Source organism: Bactrocera dorsalis, unplaced genomic scaffold, assembly GCF_023373825.1.
Source record: "Bactrocera dorsalis isolate Fly_Bdor unplaced genomic scaffold, ASM2337382v1 BdCtg308, whole genome shotgun sequence".
In the NCBI taxonomy this organism is placed as follows: Eukaryota; Metazoa; Arthropoda; class Insecta; order Diptera; family Tephritidae; genus Bactrocera; species Bactrocera dorsalis.
In genome coordinates this window covers 1-19030 of record NW_026038359.1, presented here as the reverse complement: position 1 = coordinate 19030, position 19030 = coordinate 1, and the positions used below count along the sequence as shown (strand labels likewise).

Sequence of the window (19030 nt, the reverse complement as noted above, 5' to 3'; positions counted from 1 at the left end):
TTAAGTGGCGAGCCCCAAACCCAGCGCACAACCCTAAGTAGGGGATATTTCGCCTTCTCACATTAGCTCGCCTTCAAACGGATGTTCTAAGGCTACCCAGAGGATACTTGGTCAAAGACCGGAAGTCGTGAGCTGCTAAAGCCATATGTAAAAGAATCGTTTTTGGTCACTCCCAAATGAATGCCGCTCAGAGAACTTTCCTCACATACGTGAACTTCTACACATGACTCCGTCCTTCACTTCTCATATTAACGAGATTATTACCAAAGTACAGAGTCAGAACAAAATCATCAAGTCGGCCGGCAGCACATGGGGAAGAACAAGAAACGTTGTTGGCAAAATATAAAGCAATCGGCCGGCCGGTCCTTAGCCTCAGACATGCCAGCACACTGCACTCCGGACTATAACGTGATGTCTCCGATCGAACATCTACACAGTGATGTCCGCATGCTCCCTGTTCAGGAGCATAATGAACTACTCTTCAAGCAGTTTTAGCAGGGGTGTTTTCGTAGAAAATATTTTAAAAAGTGTTTGTCGTTATTTACACATAATTTGTTCAACTACTGACAAGAAAAACAAACTAACATAATAATAAATCCAATAACAAATCCATACGTTTTAATAATATATCTCGTACTATAAATATAATATTTCATACGTCTTACAAACGTTTTCCCCAACATTTCCCACCAAATTTATTTGGCTTTCACTCGACCAGACCATATTTCACAATTTAACCAATATGAGCAACTGGGCAGACTTTATGAGATTTATTCCATATAACATTTTTCAACTAATATGCGAATTAGTTTATTAGAATTCTGTTTTAGGAAGTTTTGACAACGTCCAATTCTTTCAGCAATCTTCCTTCGTTTTGTAATATTTTATTGATTTCATACATATTGTACTATTTGTATTTTAATGATGAAAATGAAAATGCAATTATAATTTTGTCCATGCCATTAATGCCCCCTAATAATTCTCCCAAAGCACTTTATAGTTCCCGTCATAAGACCCAAAAGACTTCCATTAAATTTTCGCTTTCAAAAACTGACCCTAGTGTTAACTATGTATATGTACCACGGAGTAAGTAGGCATAAAAAAGTGTAATTGCAATTTGTTTAAACAAATATATATTGTACGTTGGAGATACACAAATCTTTCTAGTTAAATCCGTAATTTATACGATTTGTTTTTGTTTGAACCATAAAAGCTAACACATACATATATAAAATGTAATAATATTCAAATGAACTATATACTATGTATTTACAATACATTGTGTTAGCAATGGTAATGCATGCAATCCATACGTATCACAGAAATCAATATGGGAGCGTATGGAGAGTTTTTTGAACAATTATGTTTTAAAGTCATATACAAGTACAGACTTTCGGCATTTGTTCACTAGAGAATATTCAAATTATAATGGTAATGCAAAATATTTATAATGTAAGTATAAATTAACTTACACACTACCAATTCAACATTCTTTTGGTTGACCAAACAATAATCCACATTTGTCGTAATCATTAATGAAATTTTGTAAGGCTTCTTCTTTTCACAATTTGTATAAAATTCTTAATATTTCATTTCTCCAGACGGTAATGTTTTTATGTTTACGTGAGCGACGGAAGTAGGTACCAGTCTCCAATATAAACAATATACACTCTTCAAAAACTAAGCGTGTTTAAAAATACAGATGGATGTGTATGTACACATATGCACATAAGAGAATAAGCACTTGTAAATACACTTTGCAATAATTTTTGCTTTACATAATTTGATTGCTCGATTTCCCAAAAACTTTACAACAAAATAGTGCTAATTTTTCTTGGTATCTATTTGCTTTATTGCAATAAATATATCACTTTTGCTTACGATCTCCAGCTATGTATATTGTAAAGTAAATTCACATTGTCACACGCACAAGGACGTTATATCGTATCCCTTATAATTTCCACTTTTTAGATATTTATTTTTTCACAGTTAAATTTTTAATTTTTTTGTTCACATTTACTCAAACGAATGTCATCTGTTTGGCATACAGAACTGCGCTGCCCTCGTCGCTATATACCTCCTCTGCAATCTTTAGCTCATACATTACAAATAAAAACAATTAACTGCATAGCGTTGCCACCTAAAATCTTAAAAAAACATGCATGCAAAACTCAACTCATACTGAACTAGCAACTGCTACATTCTCGCTCCCACAACATTACGAAAAGCGCTATACACTTCACTACTTTCTAATCACTCGCACTACAAACAAACCCGACGTGTTTATTATGTTTGCATAAGGTGGCAGCGTTAAATGTTATAATAAAAACACAACCTCAGTCGACTCCTGCGCCGACATCAGTTACTTCGCTGCCGAAGGCAAAGAAACGCTACGTTTTTTTTAGGGCTTTTGCTGCAACTGCTGATATGAATTTACTGGGGTTGTGTCGACCGACTCATTTGTCTACCCCTATATGTGATTGTATACCCTCTTGACAATGTAACGATCCGTTTGCAATAAAAGGACAGAAAGTCAAAGCGTGCGTGCAAACAACAAACTCAAAGTATTTCAGTTCACTCAAAAACCGAAATGGAGGCGGTGCAACTAACTCATGTAAAGCTCAAATGCAGTGGCAGTGGCAGTAGCAATCTTATAGATTAAAAAGAGTCAGAATATAAATATTCCATCTCTTTTAGACATGAAACACAGAAAAGTGCTCACTAGCCTCCGCTTCTGCATGCGCGTTAACTCCACTTTTAGCACTTAGTTCTTTTTTATATTGCTTTTGTTGCTTCCCTTTCTGAAAAGAATTAATATCACCCGATTGTTTTCACTACCTTTTCGAACGATTCATTATGAATTCACATGATTTTCCACAAAATTGTACTTTTCATATATTAAAATTGGCGTTATTGAATAAAAATTATGTCTTGTTTGGTTTTAATTGTGTTGCTACTAATATAAAAATTATTGCTATTCGACGAACAACACTTCCACCAAGTACGTACTACACTAATGATACACTTGATTAAAAACCGTTTTCTTACACGGTGGTTAAACAAAGACAACTAATGTATCGATACAAATACGTATTCACTTTAACATAGATAAATTGATGTTGCCACATTAATTTTAACATATTATCTATTTTCATCTGTTGCCGCGAACTCCACAAAGATTATTATGAATTTGCCCTGTTTGAGCCAAAGATATATTTTATATAAACAAAAAATTGTACATACATACATATATATTTACTGAATGAAGAAACATTAACTTAAGGGGAATGATATTTAGAAACCTATAATTGTTTTATTTAAGATTATTTTAATTTTTGTTTTATATTTCATTAAATTTAGATTTTGTCATATTATTAAAAGGACAATAAAAAAATTTGTTGAGGAACATATTGGTATTGAAGTAGAAAGAAAAAAATTGTTATAAAATAATGTTAGATAAATTTTTTTAGTTCTACAGTCTTGACTATTGTCCAGCAGTTGGATCACAAGTAGGTTATTATGGATTGCACTGACAAAAAAAAAACTAACTACAAAAACAACAGCAATTGTATTAAAATGAGATCTTCAACGGATTGATATCCACTGGCCACAATATTAGGCAATTTCTAGGGGTAAAGAATATAAATATGTCGGGGATTTCGTTTGTCGATGATTCTGTGGAGGATTTGCTTGTCGATGACTCCATATTACTTTACACTTCACACTTTTACACTTTACTATAACTCATTAACTTCACTTTTTATTTTCACTACACGAGCACAGCAAATTCTGCTCTTATCAAGATCACTTCTTGAACTGATTCTGCGAGGACATAGTGCCTAATTATATAAACATCCCTTCATTGCTCTAAAAGTAGCTAACGGTTCCTGAGTCTCTTCACTCTGTTCGCAGAATACGATCAGACCTCACTCAATAACAGTTTCTCTAGTCCTGTTACTATGCCTATTTGCCCATTTACATTCTATAGTACCGTAATATGTGTCGCCAATGCGTCGCCTACTTCAAACGACGCTGTGGCACATACAGTTGCATACAATCGTCACAATATTTGCATAGATCAAAAGAAGATTCTGAAGAAAATTTAATCCTCAGCCCTAAATAATTGAACCGATATACTTAGATATTTAGATCTACTATATATGTAATACTAATTTATAGCACAATTATGTATTTAGCGGGTATAAAAGCCCAGTGTTTCAAAAACTATTTTCATTTGCGAAATCTAAAATAATATTTTATATCTTTCTTTCTAGAGGGCTATTTAACATCTTGCACTTTTGACTACCTAACAGACAACTTCGATACGCGCCTTTTCGTTGGCACCATATTCTTCTGCAGCTTTGTGTGCCCAACATCGATGATCGTCTATTACTACAGTCAAATAGTTGGTCATGTCTTTAGTCATGAAAAAGCGCTACGCGAACAAGCAAAGAAAATGAATGTTGAGTCTTTGCGATCAAATGTGGACAAAAGTAAGGAAACGGCGGAAATACGTATCGCAAAAGCGGCCATTACCATTTGTTTCCTCTTCTTCGTGTCGTGGACGCCGTATGGAGTAATGTCATTGATTGGAGCATTTGGTGATAAGAGTCTACTGACGCCGGGCGTAACCATGATACCAGCTTGTACTTGCAAAATGGTAGCTTGCGTCGATCCATTCGTGTACGCTATTAGTCATCCTAGATACAGAGCAGAATTACAAAAGCGTTGTCCATGGTTAGCCATTAAGGAAAAGTCGACTGAGGCTTCAACAGCGGGTTCGACAACCACTGAACAACAGCAGACGTCAGCAGCGTAAAGTTAGCTCATAGGGTGCACTGATCGCCGACGGTAATACTGTTGCATACATTAGCTTGTAAGAAGCATTAGTAACATTAGGATTTAAATTGATATGAGTTTTTATTTGTATATGTATTGTACAAGTGTATGTACCTAAAAATTACTTAGATTAGATAATTATTGCGACAATTTTCGCACACACATATTGATGACTTGGATCTGGACAAGGACTTGCATTATCACCTATATCCAAATTGAACACACAAGGCTAAGCGAACGGATACACGACTTGATAACACACATACATACATAAGTAACTGTGCGACAATGCGTGGATGCCAAAGAAGCAGCATTATGCACGAAAATTAAAAAAAAAAAATGAATAAATGGATCGTCACAGTTAGGTTTGATGTAACCAACTGTTATTAAATTATTATTTATTTGTAGCTCTATTATTTGCCTATGTAATAGAAATGGGAAAAATAAATAGAATTTTATTGCAACTTAACAATTTTTATTTGTGTGTATGTTTTCATCATTTATTTTTACCGAATACTTACATACATATAAACATTCGATTTAAATAAATTAGAAAAAAATGCACCGATCGCTTTTGCTAACACCATGAATATACATAAATGTATGCGAAGAAATGTAAAATCTTTGATCAAATCTTCTAGGCACAAAATGTTTAAAGTTATCCAGCATCTTTTTGCATATTATACCCCTCATAAAGAAATAACGTTTTTAGATTATTTATGTTCAGTTTTATTTAATATTTTTTTTGTTTTGTTTTGTTTTGTTTTATGTCTGTAAAGTTTTTCTTCCTTTGAAAGAAAAAGTGTCACTAAAGCTTAAACCCTCCAAGCTTTGGTACAAATATGGTTTTGTACAACTAAAAAATTAGTTTAATGTATTCGCTCGGAGATTTTACAGCAAAGCCATCAATCATCCATTCCGTCATATTAGTTTATCATTGTCCATTTCTTAAATTTAATTTCCCACCATGGCGCCGTGTAGTTTAATCACAGCGCGATAATCATTATATGAAAGTGACCCTTCCAACGACTTTGTCTGTATGCGCTGCAACTTTTGCAACAACTCCGTATTTGATTCAGCCATGCGAATGCATTCATCTAAGTAACGCGATGATTCGCGAGACCAAAATACCGAAGGACCCTCTGAAGGAACTTTCCCATACCCACCAGCTGAAGCGTTACAATTGCCATGTAGTAAATCATTAAATGCAGGCGCCCGATTCTGTATAGCTTCTTTAATATTTGTAATCACTGTAGATTTTTGTTGAGGGTTTACGAATGGTGGCGGTGCAAATTTTTGCCCCTTAACTGGTGTATTCATATTCGATTTCGCTTTTGTATTGCCAACTTCTGCCGTATTCTCAACTATTGTAGTGTTTTGTGGTCTATTTTTGCCCTTCGCTACGACGACAGGTGCATTGGTTATTGTAGCTTGTGCCACTTGTGGCTGCGTTAAATCCTTTTGTTTCGTAGGCAATCTTGACTTTGCGGCGTATGGTGAATTAGATACGGTGTTTTCAGTAGATTTTCTGCGAGTTAATGTTTGATTGCTCTGTTGTGCTGAGGGCCCTAACGCTGGTGATTGTTCCAGTCGTGATTTTTGCTCAGGTGTTAGGCTGACATCTAGCATTTTTTGCCCCAATAGCCGCGGATCTATATTTACATAATTTTTTTCATTTTTCGACATCTTGTTGTAGGTTTGTATGAGTTCCGGATAATTATCATGCCGATACGAAGTAAAGAGCACTTTGCAGTGTGAATCAATTTCTTCGCGTAGCGATTGTGGTACCATATTTTCAGCTTGATAATCATTGATCAGCGATTTCAAATTAATTAAGAGTTTGTCTAAATGCTTGTCGCCGTCACCGAGGCCAGCTTGACCCAATAATATCATATTGAGCAAGCGACGACATTTTTCTGCCAATTTCATATTTGCTTTTGTATGCGTGTTCTCTAGATTCTTAATGCGTTTTTGTAAGTCATTTACATCACCTAAATCGCTTTGCAACTGAGAGATATTTTCACGTAGAAAACGTATTAACGCGTCTATGCGTTTGGGCACTCTGATACCACTAAATTGTTTATTATTCATTTGGTCCATAAATTTCTGACATTGCTCGAGTAGGGCTTTGTGAAATGTGTCCTGATCAAAGGCAAGTCCAAATATGACCAAAACATGACCGACCGATGTCCAATCGAGCCTTGCTTTGATATTACACTCTTTGGATTTTTGTACCAAAAAGTCGTGACCGGTTGGCGATAACAAATAATTGCTATGAAAAGGTGTTAGGTAAACTTTAGCTTCACACGGTGAATCATTCTCATTTTTGTTTTCATCCATATTCTCATCGTCAGTATCCGCAGTAACAAAACGGTGTGAAATGCCTGTATTTGTGCCAAAATTATCGCCTATTTCACCCGTGTTCACATCACTGTTATCTCCTAATGGTATAAAGTCTGGCAATGGTTCCATTTCACGAACGTGTCTTTGTTTGCCTTTAGCAGCAGCGGACGTCGATGGTTGCTCGTCCATTTTTTCCTCTTCTGTATGTGCTGTATTCTTTGTACTAACAGCCGGTGCTGGTATCTCGAAATGATCCGAGAAACTATAATTTGAGTCTGAATCCACAGTTAAGTTGTCTTTGCTTTGAGACCTTTGCGAAGCAGCAATAGTAGCTGGTATTTCACTTGGTGTCTTAAACTCATTTACAACGTTACTGTTACTTTGTGCCTTTTGTACAAATTCAGAATTATTATTTTTCGAACAAAAATTCTCTGGGTCTGTCGTCATTACTTCTGTCGTGGCCGCACTACCGCTAACTTCCGGCACCTGCAATAAAGAAAATAAAATTATAAAAAAAAAGTGGATTACACTACACGTTGTATCTAACCTGATTGGGAGCCTCTGCAGTTGCTATATTCTGTCTAAGGGATTTATCTGTAGATGTGACGCCTTCTCTTGCTACTTTACCGTACGGGTTCGGTTCGTAATGACCAGAGAGATTCTTAGCTTTCTTGGATACATTTTTCGTAACTGACGCACAATTACTCGGTCGTTTTCGTTTTAGCATACCGCCCAAACCAACTGCTTTCAAGAAGCGTTCGTAATAGCCATTTCGTGCACTTTTTGCAGCCATACGAAAAACAACTGCATCTCCAGGTCTATACATCAGATTGAGTGCAATTCCAGAGCGTGGAGATTTAAACAGCATGTCACTATATGATTTTTGATGTGATTTTACGTGGCTGACAATAATTGGATATTCCATAAAACGAACTGCACTGCGACATGTGTCGGAGAAATGTCCCCTACCTCCGCAGACGCAACACATTTTGCGCTTATTGAACTCAACTTGACTGTTCGGCTGATCATTGGGTTGGGTCTAACGAGAAATTATACTTTAAATTATTTTACAAAAAATTTCAATGTAATCAAGCTTACCGTGGAATGGTAACGACGCCATTTGTCAGGGCAGAGATTAATCGAATGACCACGAACTTTGCAAATGGGACAAATAAGCCGATTTTGGAATGTGCAAGCATTGCAGCTTTTCGTAAACACTTGGGTTTTATTTCCACACTATAAGCAAAAAATGTATATACTAATATATGAGCAGGAATATCTAAGAAAGAAATTTTAAAAATAAAAATTTACCCTTAAACAAAGCGTATTCGGACAGCGTGGCTCTAAATGACCGCTTTCGCCACACATGTAACAAACTTGTGGTTTTTTCGGGCGCTTACATTTGGCGCGCGTGTGCCCAAATTCACAACAGTTGAAACATTTTAAGTTACTATACGGGCGTACCTTAGGGAAACGATCTTCAGAGTAAATTTTCCATAGTCTTCGATCCCCTATAAATTAGCCAAGCAAATGTAAAAACGTTTAATTACAAGCATTTGATATTTGTTAAGTTCTACTTACTTTCCATTCCGTTTAGTACTTCAACTAGTGTGAATTTTTCGCCTTGCCAAGAAAGATTATAAAATTTCATCATTTCTTCATTCCAGCCAACGCCACCCGGTTGCGAGTTGTGCTCATTATAGACAACATGGTGAGTGGGTAAGATGTTCTGGTCATCTGTTCGGTCTTTTGATACCGGCACTATGGGTGTAATAATTTCCAAGTCATTTTCAGAACTATCTTCCGAGTCCAAGTAATCCGTTTTCTTTGCAGTTAGATTATCTATCGAGGCAAAAATCTTATCTAATCCAGCTATTGCTTCGTCAGGCACAGCCTCGTTATTATTTTGCAATGGTGGAGGACTGTCGACTAATTGAATGGATTGCATGCTCGTTTGGTCAGGCTCAATTATTCTTGGTTTCGCCTTCTTGTCTTGATTTTGTTCTTCTCCCTTATTAAATTCAGCTTTTGCCTCGTTTGCCTCGATATTACCTTGTAGTGTGGGAGTACTGTCAACTAATTGCTCACTTGTTGGCAACGTTTTATCTTTTTGACTTTGTTCTATATTCTCCACGCCTTCAATCTGCGCGTCACTTGTACTTTCATCTCCATTATTTATTGTTTCACCAATTTTACTATTCGCTTTGCTTTCACTTTCTTGTACCAAACTATTCAATGTTGCTATGAACTCGTTGTCGGACATATTACCACCCGTGTTGCCGAGAGCACCGACTGAAGCCCGTCGAGTATTTTCCAAAAGCTTGCGTGCCCTCTTATTGCAGCGCTCTACAGCGGAACCTCGCAAAATGAATGGTATAGGCGTTTTAGTCACACCGTCATCTAATTCATCATCCGTACTTTCGTCATTGTTATGTGCATCAGATCCTCGGTTACTGCTGGAAGTTCGTCGCTTACAAAAACGTTTAGCTTTTTGACTAACTACTGTTTTTTGCACATCATCTGCCTCTGAGCTGCTATAAATTGGTTTCACAATTGTTCTAGCATGTCCTTTAGAATAAACACTATCTGTTATATCAGATTCGCTTTCATAAACATCCAATGCCCTAAAATCTGTTTGTTCCACACGATAATTTTCCTCTTTCTTGGAACTGGATGATTCAGTTTGTGCATTACCAATAGAGTTGGTTAGAGGCGCAGTAAATTCGCCGGTGCACATAACATCCTCCGAAGAATCATCATTGCGAACAGCTTCCCCACCTTCCGTCGAAGTGTTCCGATTCGGTTTGGGAGGTATTAGATTGCTTACATCAGCTGTCAGCAAAGCCAAATCTTGGTCATCGGCCATGCAATTGTCTTCTAGCAAACGAGAACGGTCGGTTTGACCAATAAAGTCATCTGAGGATAACACAGAACATGGTGAAGTGCATCGACTAATGATTGGATCAGTAGTTTTTTCGGGTACGTCTGACGTTAAATTGTTACATTTATCATTTGGCTTAGTAAAATCGGGTTGTTTAGTTTTACTTTTCATAACAACGTCAGAAGCATCCAAAGCATTTTCTTCTTCTAGTTGAATCCCAGTGCCTTCATTCTCGCTGTCTGAAAGTGTGATAAGCGGTGGAGGCTTTGATGGTATTAAAACTACATCATCGTCTGAGCTATCCGATCCACTATTTTCGTCAGAAGATGAATCTAATATAATTGTTTCCACCCGCTGTTGTTGCTTTTTCTTCTTATTGCGAACATTTTTTGACTTCTGCTTTTTAGCTTGAACCAAAATTACCTTTTGCAATTTATTTTCTTGTTGCGTAAATGGACCACTTCGTGGCAATGCAGTTGCAACTTTTTTTTGTTTTTTCTTTTTTTGATTTGGCTTTGAGCTGAGAGCAACCGCTGCCGGATTAATTCGTATGTTGCTATCTCGAGTGTAATTTTTTTCAGGTATTTTAATTTTCACTTGATTTTCATTGCTTTTGTCTGTAGTGTTTATTTTTTGTTCTGTGGAAAGGAGTTTATTACTGTCAGGCTGCTTCTCACTTAAATTGGTAGATTTTTCTGTAATGTTGCGAAAGTTAATATTTTTTGAATATATACATATACATATATATATATATAATATTTCTTTGATGTACCTTTATCAACTGTTTTTAGTTGATTTACACTTTTTGTAAATTTGTTGTTCACCCAGTAGCGTGTATCGGGCACTTGGCTGGATTTAGCAGGTCGGTAAATAATACTTCTTTCTGTAACAACGCGCTCCACGCTCTGTTTTTCTTGTGCTTGCGGGTCCGGCTGGCATTCAGTTGTGTTATTTACGTCTGCCTTTGTTGAATCAACGGCCTCATGGTGTATTTGACCGTATAGCCTAGCCTCAAGCTCATTGAAATCTTCACCATCTATTTCAACCTAATCAATACAATTTCATCTGTATAGTTGCACGTGCATTTTATATCAATGTAAAGCGTTTCCTTACCTCGTCCATTTTTTAGTAAAGTAAATTTCTAACATTTAAATATGTTAGTTCCGAGCTTTAATATTTATAATCTTCTTTCTGCAACTAATTTCTCCTATATTTCACGGACCGCTATGTTTTTTTACTATTCTTTACATTCACTCGTGTAGTGGCAAGTGCTTTCGGCCACCCTCAGGGTTGTATCTATGAGTTTCTGCAGAGTTGCCACTTCAGTAAATTTTATTATTATTACCGTACTGGGAATACATACTGTATCGAAAATGGCAAATATGAAAAGGATCTAGAAAGGAGGTGTTACCTTCAGACCCATCGCCCATCAATTTGCCAATACATCGCACAAGAGTTTAGTGTAGTTTTGTCAATTCGCATTACATTATTTAAGGGAAAGCTTTCTGGTAAATTGCGCATGACTTAACGGATAGTTGGCATACAGGGTGATTTTACAATGAAGAAGTTGTTCGATAACTTTAATGATATTTATTTAACACTTAATTATTAAACCTATTTAATAAAATGAAATTGTGACAATATTGTATATCTCTATTGGAGTTATTTTCAAATACTTCTATATATTTTGTTTAAATTTTTATAAATTCAATTGTTTAGCTTTTAGTTTTTATTTATCTTGTAATTTTGTTATAAATTTTAAAAACTATTTTAATTTATAAGTTCGTCGCCACAAAGAAATCATTGTAAAAAAAATTTAATCGTTACCAAAAGATGACCGGTTGACTCTATTTTGCCACTATCATTCCTGAATAAAGTCGATAAATGACGATTATCACTATAAACATTTGCAAGCCGGGCCACGTATTTGTCAGATCTCTAAACGAATATAAATTCCACCCATTTGATAATAGAAATATATAAACAGGTAAGATATAAGACATTTTTTGTAATAAAAATGTAAGTTGTTAAATAATTGTAGAGACAACATGGAAAGTATGCAACGGTATGTTTCACCCGTAAATCCAGCTGTATTTCCACACCTAGCAACGGTATTGCTGACAATTGGTACTTTTTTCACCGCCTGGTTTTTCGTTTTTGTGGTATCGCGACCAAAGAATTCTAAGGAGCGTACTCTGTTTAAAGAGCTTTCAATTAGTCTCTGCGCTTCAATATTTCTCGGTTTCGGAGTAGTTTTTCTAATGCTTTCAGTGGGTATATACATATAAATTGTTTTGCGATTGCTAAAGTGTATTTTTAAGATTACCCGAGTTTTTTAATAAAATATACAAAAATATTGCTCTTTGTGTAACCAAAATTTTATATGAATTATACTTCCTATATTACAAAGTATTAGAACGAATTATGCTTGCTATATTACAAAGTATTAGAAAGATGTGCTAAACAAAATTTTGATTATAAATTATTGCATGTAGAATCAGCATCAATGAGTTCCAACTATTAAAGTCTGTACTAAAGGATATAAATACGTGTGTATACATATATCACTTGCCACATTAAATTTTAGATGTTTTTTGATTATTTGCAATTAATGAATTTATCGATTTCTTTTATTTGAATACATAATAATAAAATAAATATATTTATTTTATTTTGTTGAGTAATTCCAACGTTAGTGGAACAAAATTCAATTTTCATTATTTGATTTATTTCACTATGGCATTGTGTTATTTATCCCGCCAATCCAGCTTTTTGTCTACATTTCTGCATAATAGCTCGAAGCATAAATTGCTTACGAGATAATTGACGTACATGCTTTAAGAATGTTTCCAAGTCAATAACTCCACTTCGTAAGGCTTCACCCAAATAGTAAATTGCATCCTCAAGAGCCGCTTCTTCTGCATACGCATTAAGTAATCTGAAATGAGTGTTTTATAAATAAGCATGATTTTTTTATTGATAGGTATTCATATAAAAACATACTGTCTATATAGCGGAGCAGTTGTTGTAACGGCTTCATCAGGGTCTATACCTTCAGACTTCTCCAATGCGTCTAAACTTTTTTCCAGTTCTTGTTCCTTGTCTCGCAAAATGTCTACATTTTTTTTAAGTTCCACCTTAAATAAAAGTTTTTTTTTTTTAATAAGCACAACTAAATAAGTTCCTTACTTACTTCTTCTCTAATAAGACGTGCAATAACATTGTCAATTTTTGAACTGCCCTCTACCAATTCCTGCTTGGTACGATTGAGTGTTTCAATTTCAGCTTGATATTGATTAACTTTTTCTTGTAGACGACGTCGTAGTTTGTCTTCCACTGCGCTAATAAGAGATGCCTTAATATGCTCCTCTGTTATGGTGCCCGTAGAACTTGGTGTTGAAGAATTCTATATAAAAAAGTGATGTTAGAGGAGTAGCACATTTGAGGTTTAAAAAATATTACAAATCCAGAATTATAACCAGGAACTTGAGGATAATTCATATACGGTGGATAACCTCCTGCACTTGTACTAGGATTAGCCACGGAGGAATTGCCTCCAGTAGGATACGGTGGAAATGGTCCAAAATTATTTGCTGTCGGATAAGGTGGGAATGCACCTCCGCCAGCTGTTGGGTAAGGTGGATATCCGACACCACCAGGCATAGGTAAACCTAAAGTTTGAAATGTAGAATTGAATGTTTTATACCAATTAACAATGCATACCTGTATACGGATTTGGTGGCTGTTCTTTAGGTTTGGAAAAAACTGGTGGGTGATCACCAAACGTCAGAATCATTACTTGTATCAGAGAGAGTAAATCCGATGTATGCTACATTTAAAATAAAAGTTATTTTAGGTCTTAGTTTTTTATATAAATTTTTGTAAAATTATTGGAAACATTATCTTATTCTTTACACACAACACAATGAAATTTAATTGACGCACTCACCGGTTGCCAATCATGCAGGTATGGCAAATAAATCTTTCCATTATGGTCCACATACATTGATACCTTAATTTGCATTGTTGGGGTCGGTTTTACAAAGCACATTGGTGCATTTTGAGGATGTGTATCCATTAACCATATGCATATTGGAATGTAGTAAGTGTTATCTGTTGGTAAATATTATTTTTGTTTACTTTTGATTGTGTAAAATTAAAAATAAAAAAAAGTACTTTTATAAACAACCGGTATAGTTCCTGCCAAATTGAAAAGCTCCTTAGTACTTCCATCGTTGAAAACTAGAAAAATAAAATATATACATATGTGATGCTTAAATCTAGCAATAATGTTAGACAACACCCTTTACTATTCCAACTTACCGAATTTTTGCAAATTATATGTCAAGGAGCGATACGTGGTAATTACGTCAATAACATCTTTTTTGGTAGCACTAACGTTTTTATACTACGATATAAATATATTTAAATTAATTATGCATTGAAAAAAAAACTGAACTAAGGCACAAACCCTGGATAATAACTTTGAAATCTGCGCCTCCTCTGCAGCGGGCATCATGTTTTACTTTAATTAATTCTTTGAACTCTCTTAATGGTTTAATTTAAGTTTGAATGACTAATTTTAAGTAAAATAAACACTTGATATAATCTTTTCTTAAAAATATTCTTTTGTTCGATTTTTGACGTTTATGACTGCATTCACAGATGATACATTCCTTACGTTAATGTATTTTTCAAGTTGCCACACTTTGCGATTGAAGTTAAAATAATATTAGGTGGCGAGAGTAGCCATATTATCGGAAAAATAGGGTGATGCATAATTTACTTTTTTTTTCAAAATCAAATGACTGAAAAAAAATGTCCCTGATTATTCAGTTTGTACGGCAGATAAGTATGTGCACAATCGATCCAATCTAAAAATTTTGTACGGAGACTGCTTTGCTTTGGAAAATATTTCGTGCAAAATTTTGTTAAAAAACTTGGTCAAATAAAAAACTTTAATACAAGAACTTGACCTTGATTGCTCAGTTTGTATGGCAGCTATATGCTATAGTGGCGACTGCAGTAAATGAGTAGCTTCTCGGAGAGGAAAGGATGTGTGCAAGATTTGAGAACGATACCTCAAAAACTGTAGGGTTAGCTCGCGTATATACAGACAGAGAGACAGGCCGACAGGGCTAAATCGACTCAGTTCATGTGATTTCCGATGTTGATGTGGTTGTAACGGATACCTAATTCCCGTTAGGATTTGCTAAGTTGACGTCGACGTCATCCATTGGAAGACCCAAGAAACGTGCTGTTTCGGCGAGGTCAGACCAAAGGGAGTGGGGCTGATGGGGTATTCAAAGAAGTGGATATGTTGGGGTCTATTCTGGATAAGTAGGAGTTTAACCCACTGCAGTATCCAGAATGGAGCTCTTCGTCTGCAATGGGTGGGTGGGTTGACTTCAATTATGCCGTTCACTAAAAGTGAGTCGGTGAAGGTTTTGATGGCTCCACTGTAAAAGGCGGTTAGCGGTTGTCGAAAGTGAGTTGCGTCCAAAGTCTGGTCGGCGTATTGCCTGATGTCGTCGAAGTAGTTGAGGAATGACGTCTTGTTGTTCCAAGGAGACGGTTCCGCTCCAAACAGGTGATTGCAAGGATGATTTCTGCTAAAGCACCCCTGCAGGGACTGCTCGGAGAGAAGTTGTTCGATAGGAGATATCAAGAGGCATCCTGTCGTAGTCCGGAACGCAGTATTCTGAGAAGCCTGGAGCTTTCTCGTCTGCATTTCACTGCAACTCCGATGTTTATTTGGGTATTAGAAAGTGTAAATTAAACGGCAATTCCTAAATAACAGTATTTTAGATTTGTTTCCTGACCTATCTTTAGCCATTTGTCATATAAGCTTGACAGAAAATATTTAGACCTCATTGAAAAAAGAGAAATGGGTGGTTTACGGATTATAATTAACAATGATTTTTGGAATAAGCTCAATTTCGAACTTCGAAGGTAAAAATTTCGATTTTGGAGGCTAACATCGAAAAACTTTTTTACTTATAACTTAAGCTTTCGCAAATCAAAAATGGTTTGGTCCAATACCCAGAAAAAGAGTCGTTTTTATGTATAGTAAATATAAATATTAAAGGTTATTTATTTTTGTTTATTACTTTTTTTTATTGATATTTTCGCAGATGCTACACTTTCATAGAATACTCCGTAAAATATCCAATTATATTTTTAATTTACAATTTTTAGATTAATGCCAAATTACCAAGAGACAAAATGAAATATTCCCCAAACGCATTTTTCATTGTTTAAGTTATGTAATTTTAGTGATTTTTCTCCTCTTTTCATCAACTGATAGATAAAATAAAATAAATAACTTGGATGGCTACGTTCATAGATAATTAATAGAATAGTATTGTAGTTAGTTTACTTAAGGCATTTAATTCGAGTATTTTCACATCTACTATACACACGAACAACATACTATTCTTTATATGCGGGTGTTATAGTTATTTTTGTTTTTAAATACGGTTGCTGCGTTGTTGGTTGTTAGTTTTAATATTGTAGTTGGTCGCTGCGCAGATTCTGTAATCATGTACATATACGATAATTACTGTGAAGCTGAAAATTTCTCAAAGACACTCTTAATGCGTACAAACGAACATCTCTCTCAGTCATGATCCACTTATGCAACATCCATACATCAATCCCATACAAGCTTCATCATCATTACTTCTTCAAACGTCTGAAAAAAACACATACAAAACAAATACGGACAGGTTTTAATACAACACAAAAATTACGAATTTCATATACATTTACATATGTACATACATACATACAAATCTACTACATGCATGACTAGAAAGAAATCAGTTGAAATTCAATTATTTTGCCATCGTTTCTTAAATAATCTTTATTTCTCATATTAAATTTACTGATTTTCAAGTAGTTAAAACATAGAACTTAATGTTTATATGTATGTTACTATAAAGGGATTTCATTTTACTGTTTTACATTTTTTTAAACTAGTTTTTATGTAAATGTTATATATATATCAGTAATAACTCCTGCTGCTGCTTGTATTTGTAGTTGATTTATAAATACTTTTTTTTTATAATATAAAAGTACATTTGTGTGTATACTTGCATTATAATTTTAGATTTTTGTTATAGTTGTATTTTCTTTTCATCCTGTGGTACTTATAAAAATAAATTGTTTTCTATATATATGTATATGTATTTATACACTAATAATATGTATGTATGGGCTTATACCAAAAGTTCAAAAACTACACGTAGCTCCACCACTTTTGTTTTTGAATTTATCAAATTTTAATATTTTCTAAATATGATATATTATTTTTGTTCGTTTTTGAAACTCCATCACTTTTGCTGTTATATATCGTACTATGCTGAATAGTGCAGCTTATACTCTTCGCCTTTTTTCTATATATATATAAATTGAAAGATTATAACATATGCAAAAGGCTCTGCTGTTCAAATTTAGTTTTCTATTAGCTTAGCTTTAATTATTCCACAAACTGTTTGACAACCTTTGTAAAGGTTTTTGATCGAGTATTTAACTTCTGCTTTGAAGTACTTCCCTATTTTGCAGCAATTCTATGGATAATAAATATCCGTGCATCGCTGTTTACTTAAATTGATATTGCTTTATATTTTCTCTTTGTATAGCGTATTTATATATGTATGTATTTATACACGCAAATTCATAGTCAGTAGGGAAGCGTTAACGCCTATTTTATTGTTTTTAGGTTGGGTTGCAAACAGTAATATTGGCTAATACATATTCAGTTTTCCTTTATAAACGGAAAATACGGTCACTTAAACATAGTGTATATGTGTATGATGTCTATCATTTGCTAACGCATATTTCCTTTCATAAAATGAAAACAAAAAAAAAAAAATAACCGGTATATAATTTTTTTTTAAAGCATGCCGCATAAATATACATAATATTGTATGTACGAGTTAGAATATTAAGTCTTCAGTAACGAAACGTTTTTTCTTATACAAAAAGTTGTGTATGTATCGGGGGCGCAGTGCATTCCTCAACTTTCATTCTAAATGTATCGGGGGAAGGGCTGTGTACAAAAATATAATTATAGATTGTGGATTATTAAAAAAGATAATGCCCATAAATGCGAGTTTCAAAATGTGGTTATCGTGCTAATAGTCAACAGTTGCGTATTAAAATAAGAAATACTACAAATTGCAACAATTTTTCATAAGCTAAAATATGTTGCGAAACAAAAGGTTACATGAAAATGTAATTTTAAACGCATTTACGAAACCGTTACCGTTTAAAAAATATTGTAGCTTCATCAAGGGTCTCGCCAGCAACAGGCATCCAAAAATTGCTGCGGTAAAAAAAAAATTTATAACTCTATGCGGCGCGATATTCCTTTGCTTGCTTCTATGCGCCTTTGATTTTTTTTTTTGTAATTGTAATAAATGTAAATTTTACATTTTTGTCATGTTTGTTCTAATAATACATATGTAAGTGAGTGGAAAATAAGTTGTTAAGCCTCTCTTCATTTTTTCGCGCTTTCCTTACGCCCTTTTTTTATTTTAATAGTTTATATTTAATATTTGTGGGAAACCGTTCAATCTGTATTGACAAGATCAAATTAAATTAAACGTACAATATCTAATTCTCATTTTTTGATCATAGATAAACTCGCTTTCAGCATATAGCCAGCGTCGTTATTCACTGGGAGTCACTTGCTAACAGGTTCATTAAAGCAATTCACGCTAAATAATAAAGTCTAATTTCAAGTTTTTAGAGCACGACAGTTATTACGGTTAGCGATTCGCTCAAGGTCCAATAATGCATACAAAGCAGAACATTGCCCATACATGAGAACTATCATCTGAATAATCTGTTTAATGCGTTTTGCATGTATTTGATTAATGAACACAGGACACGACATAGAAACTCCTTAAATTTTGATAACTATGCTGTGTGACATTTTAGAAGCATCGCTGCTCTCCTTTT

General features: G+C 34.6%; 4 protein-coding genes across 4 annotated transcripts; 2 read left to right on the top strand and 2 right to left on the bottom strand.

Moving 5' to 3' along the window:
- The first annotated feature begins 4240 nt into the window (after positions 1-4240).
- On the top strand, positions 4241-5311 carry LOC125780241 (opsin Rh4-like). The gene has a single exon (XM_049462143.1). It carries the CDS (start codon positions 4379-4381, stop codon positions 4817-4819), a length of 441 nt encoding a protein of 146 aa, XP_049318100.1. The 5' UTR covers positions 4241-4378; the 3' UTR covers positions 4820-5311.
- Positions 5168-11337, bottom strand: LOC105233713 (uncharacterized). The gene is made up of 7 exons (XM_011215864.4): positions 11177-11337; positions 10836-11109; positions 8764-10758; positions 8494-8693; positions 8281-8418; positions 7730-8221; positions 5168-7668 (listed from the first exon to the last, which is right to left on the bottom strand). Exons 1-7 carry the CDS (start codon positions 11183-11185, stop codon positions 5794-5796), a joined length of 4983 nt encoding a protein of 1660 aa, XP_011214166.2. The 5' UTR covers positions 11186-11337; the 3' UTR covers positions 5168-5793.
- A 767-nt stretch (positions 11338-12104) lies between these two features.
- Positions 12105-12440, top strand: LOC105233710 (transmembrane protein 258). The gene has a single exon (XM_019992985.3). It carries the CDS (start codon positions 12112-12114, stop codon positions 12349-12351), a length of 240 nt encoding a protein of 79 aa, XP_019848544.1. The 5' UTR covers positions 12105-12111; the 3' UTR covers positions 12352-12440.
- Positions 12420-14745, bottom strand: LOC105233711 (tumor susceptibility gene 101 protein). The gene is made up of 9 exons (XM_011215863.4): positions 14535-14745; positions 14387-14471; positions 14240-14305; positions 14013-14176; positions 13787-13892; positions 13526-13734; positions 13257-13469; positions 13067-13200; positions 12420-13001 (listed from the first exon to the last, which is right to left on the bottom strand). The coding sequence occupies exons 1-9, from the start codon at positions 14580-14582 to the stop codon at positions 12815-12817; spliced, it is 1212 nt and encodes a 403-aa protein (XP_011214165.1). The 5' UTR covers positions 14583-14745; the 3' UTR covers positions 12420-12814.
- Between the last annotated feature and the right edge of the window lie 4285 nt (positions 14746-19030).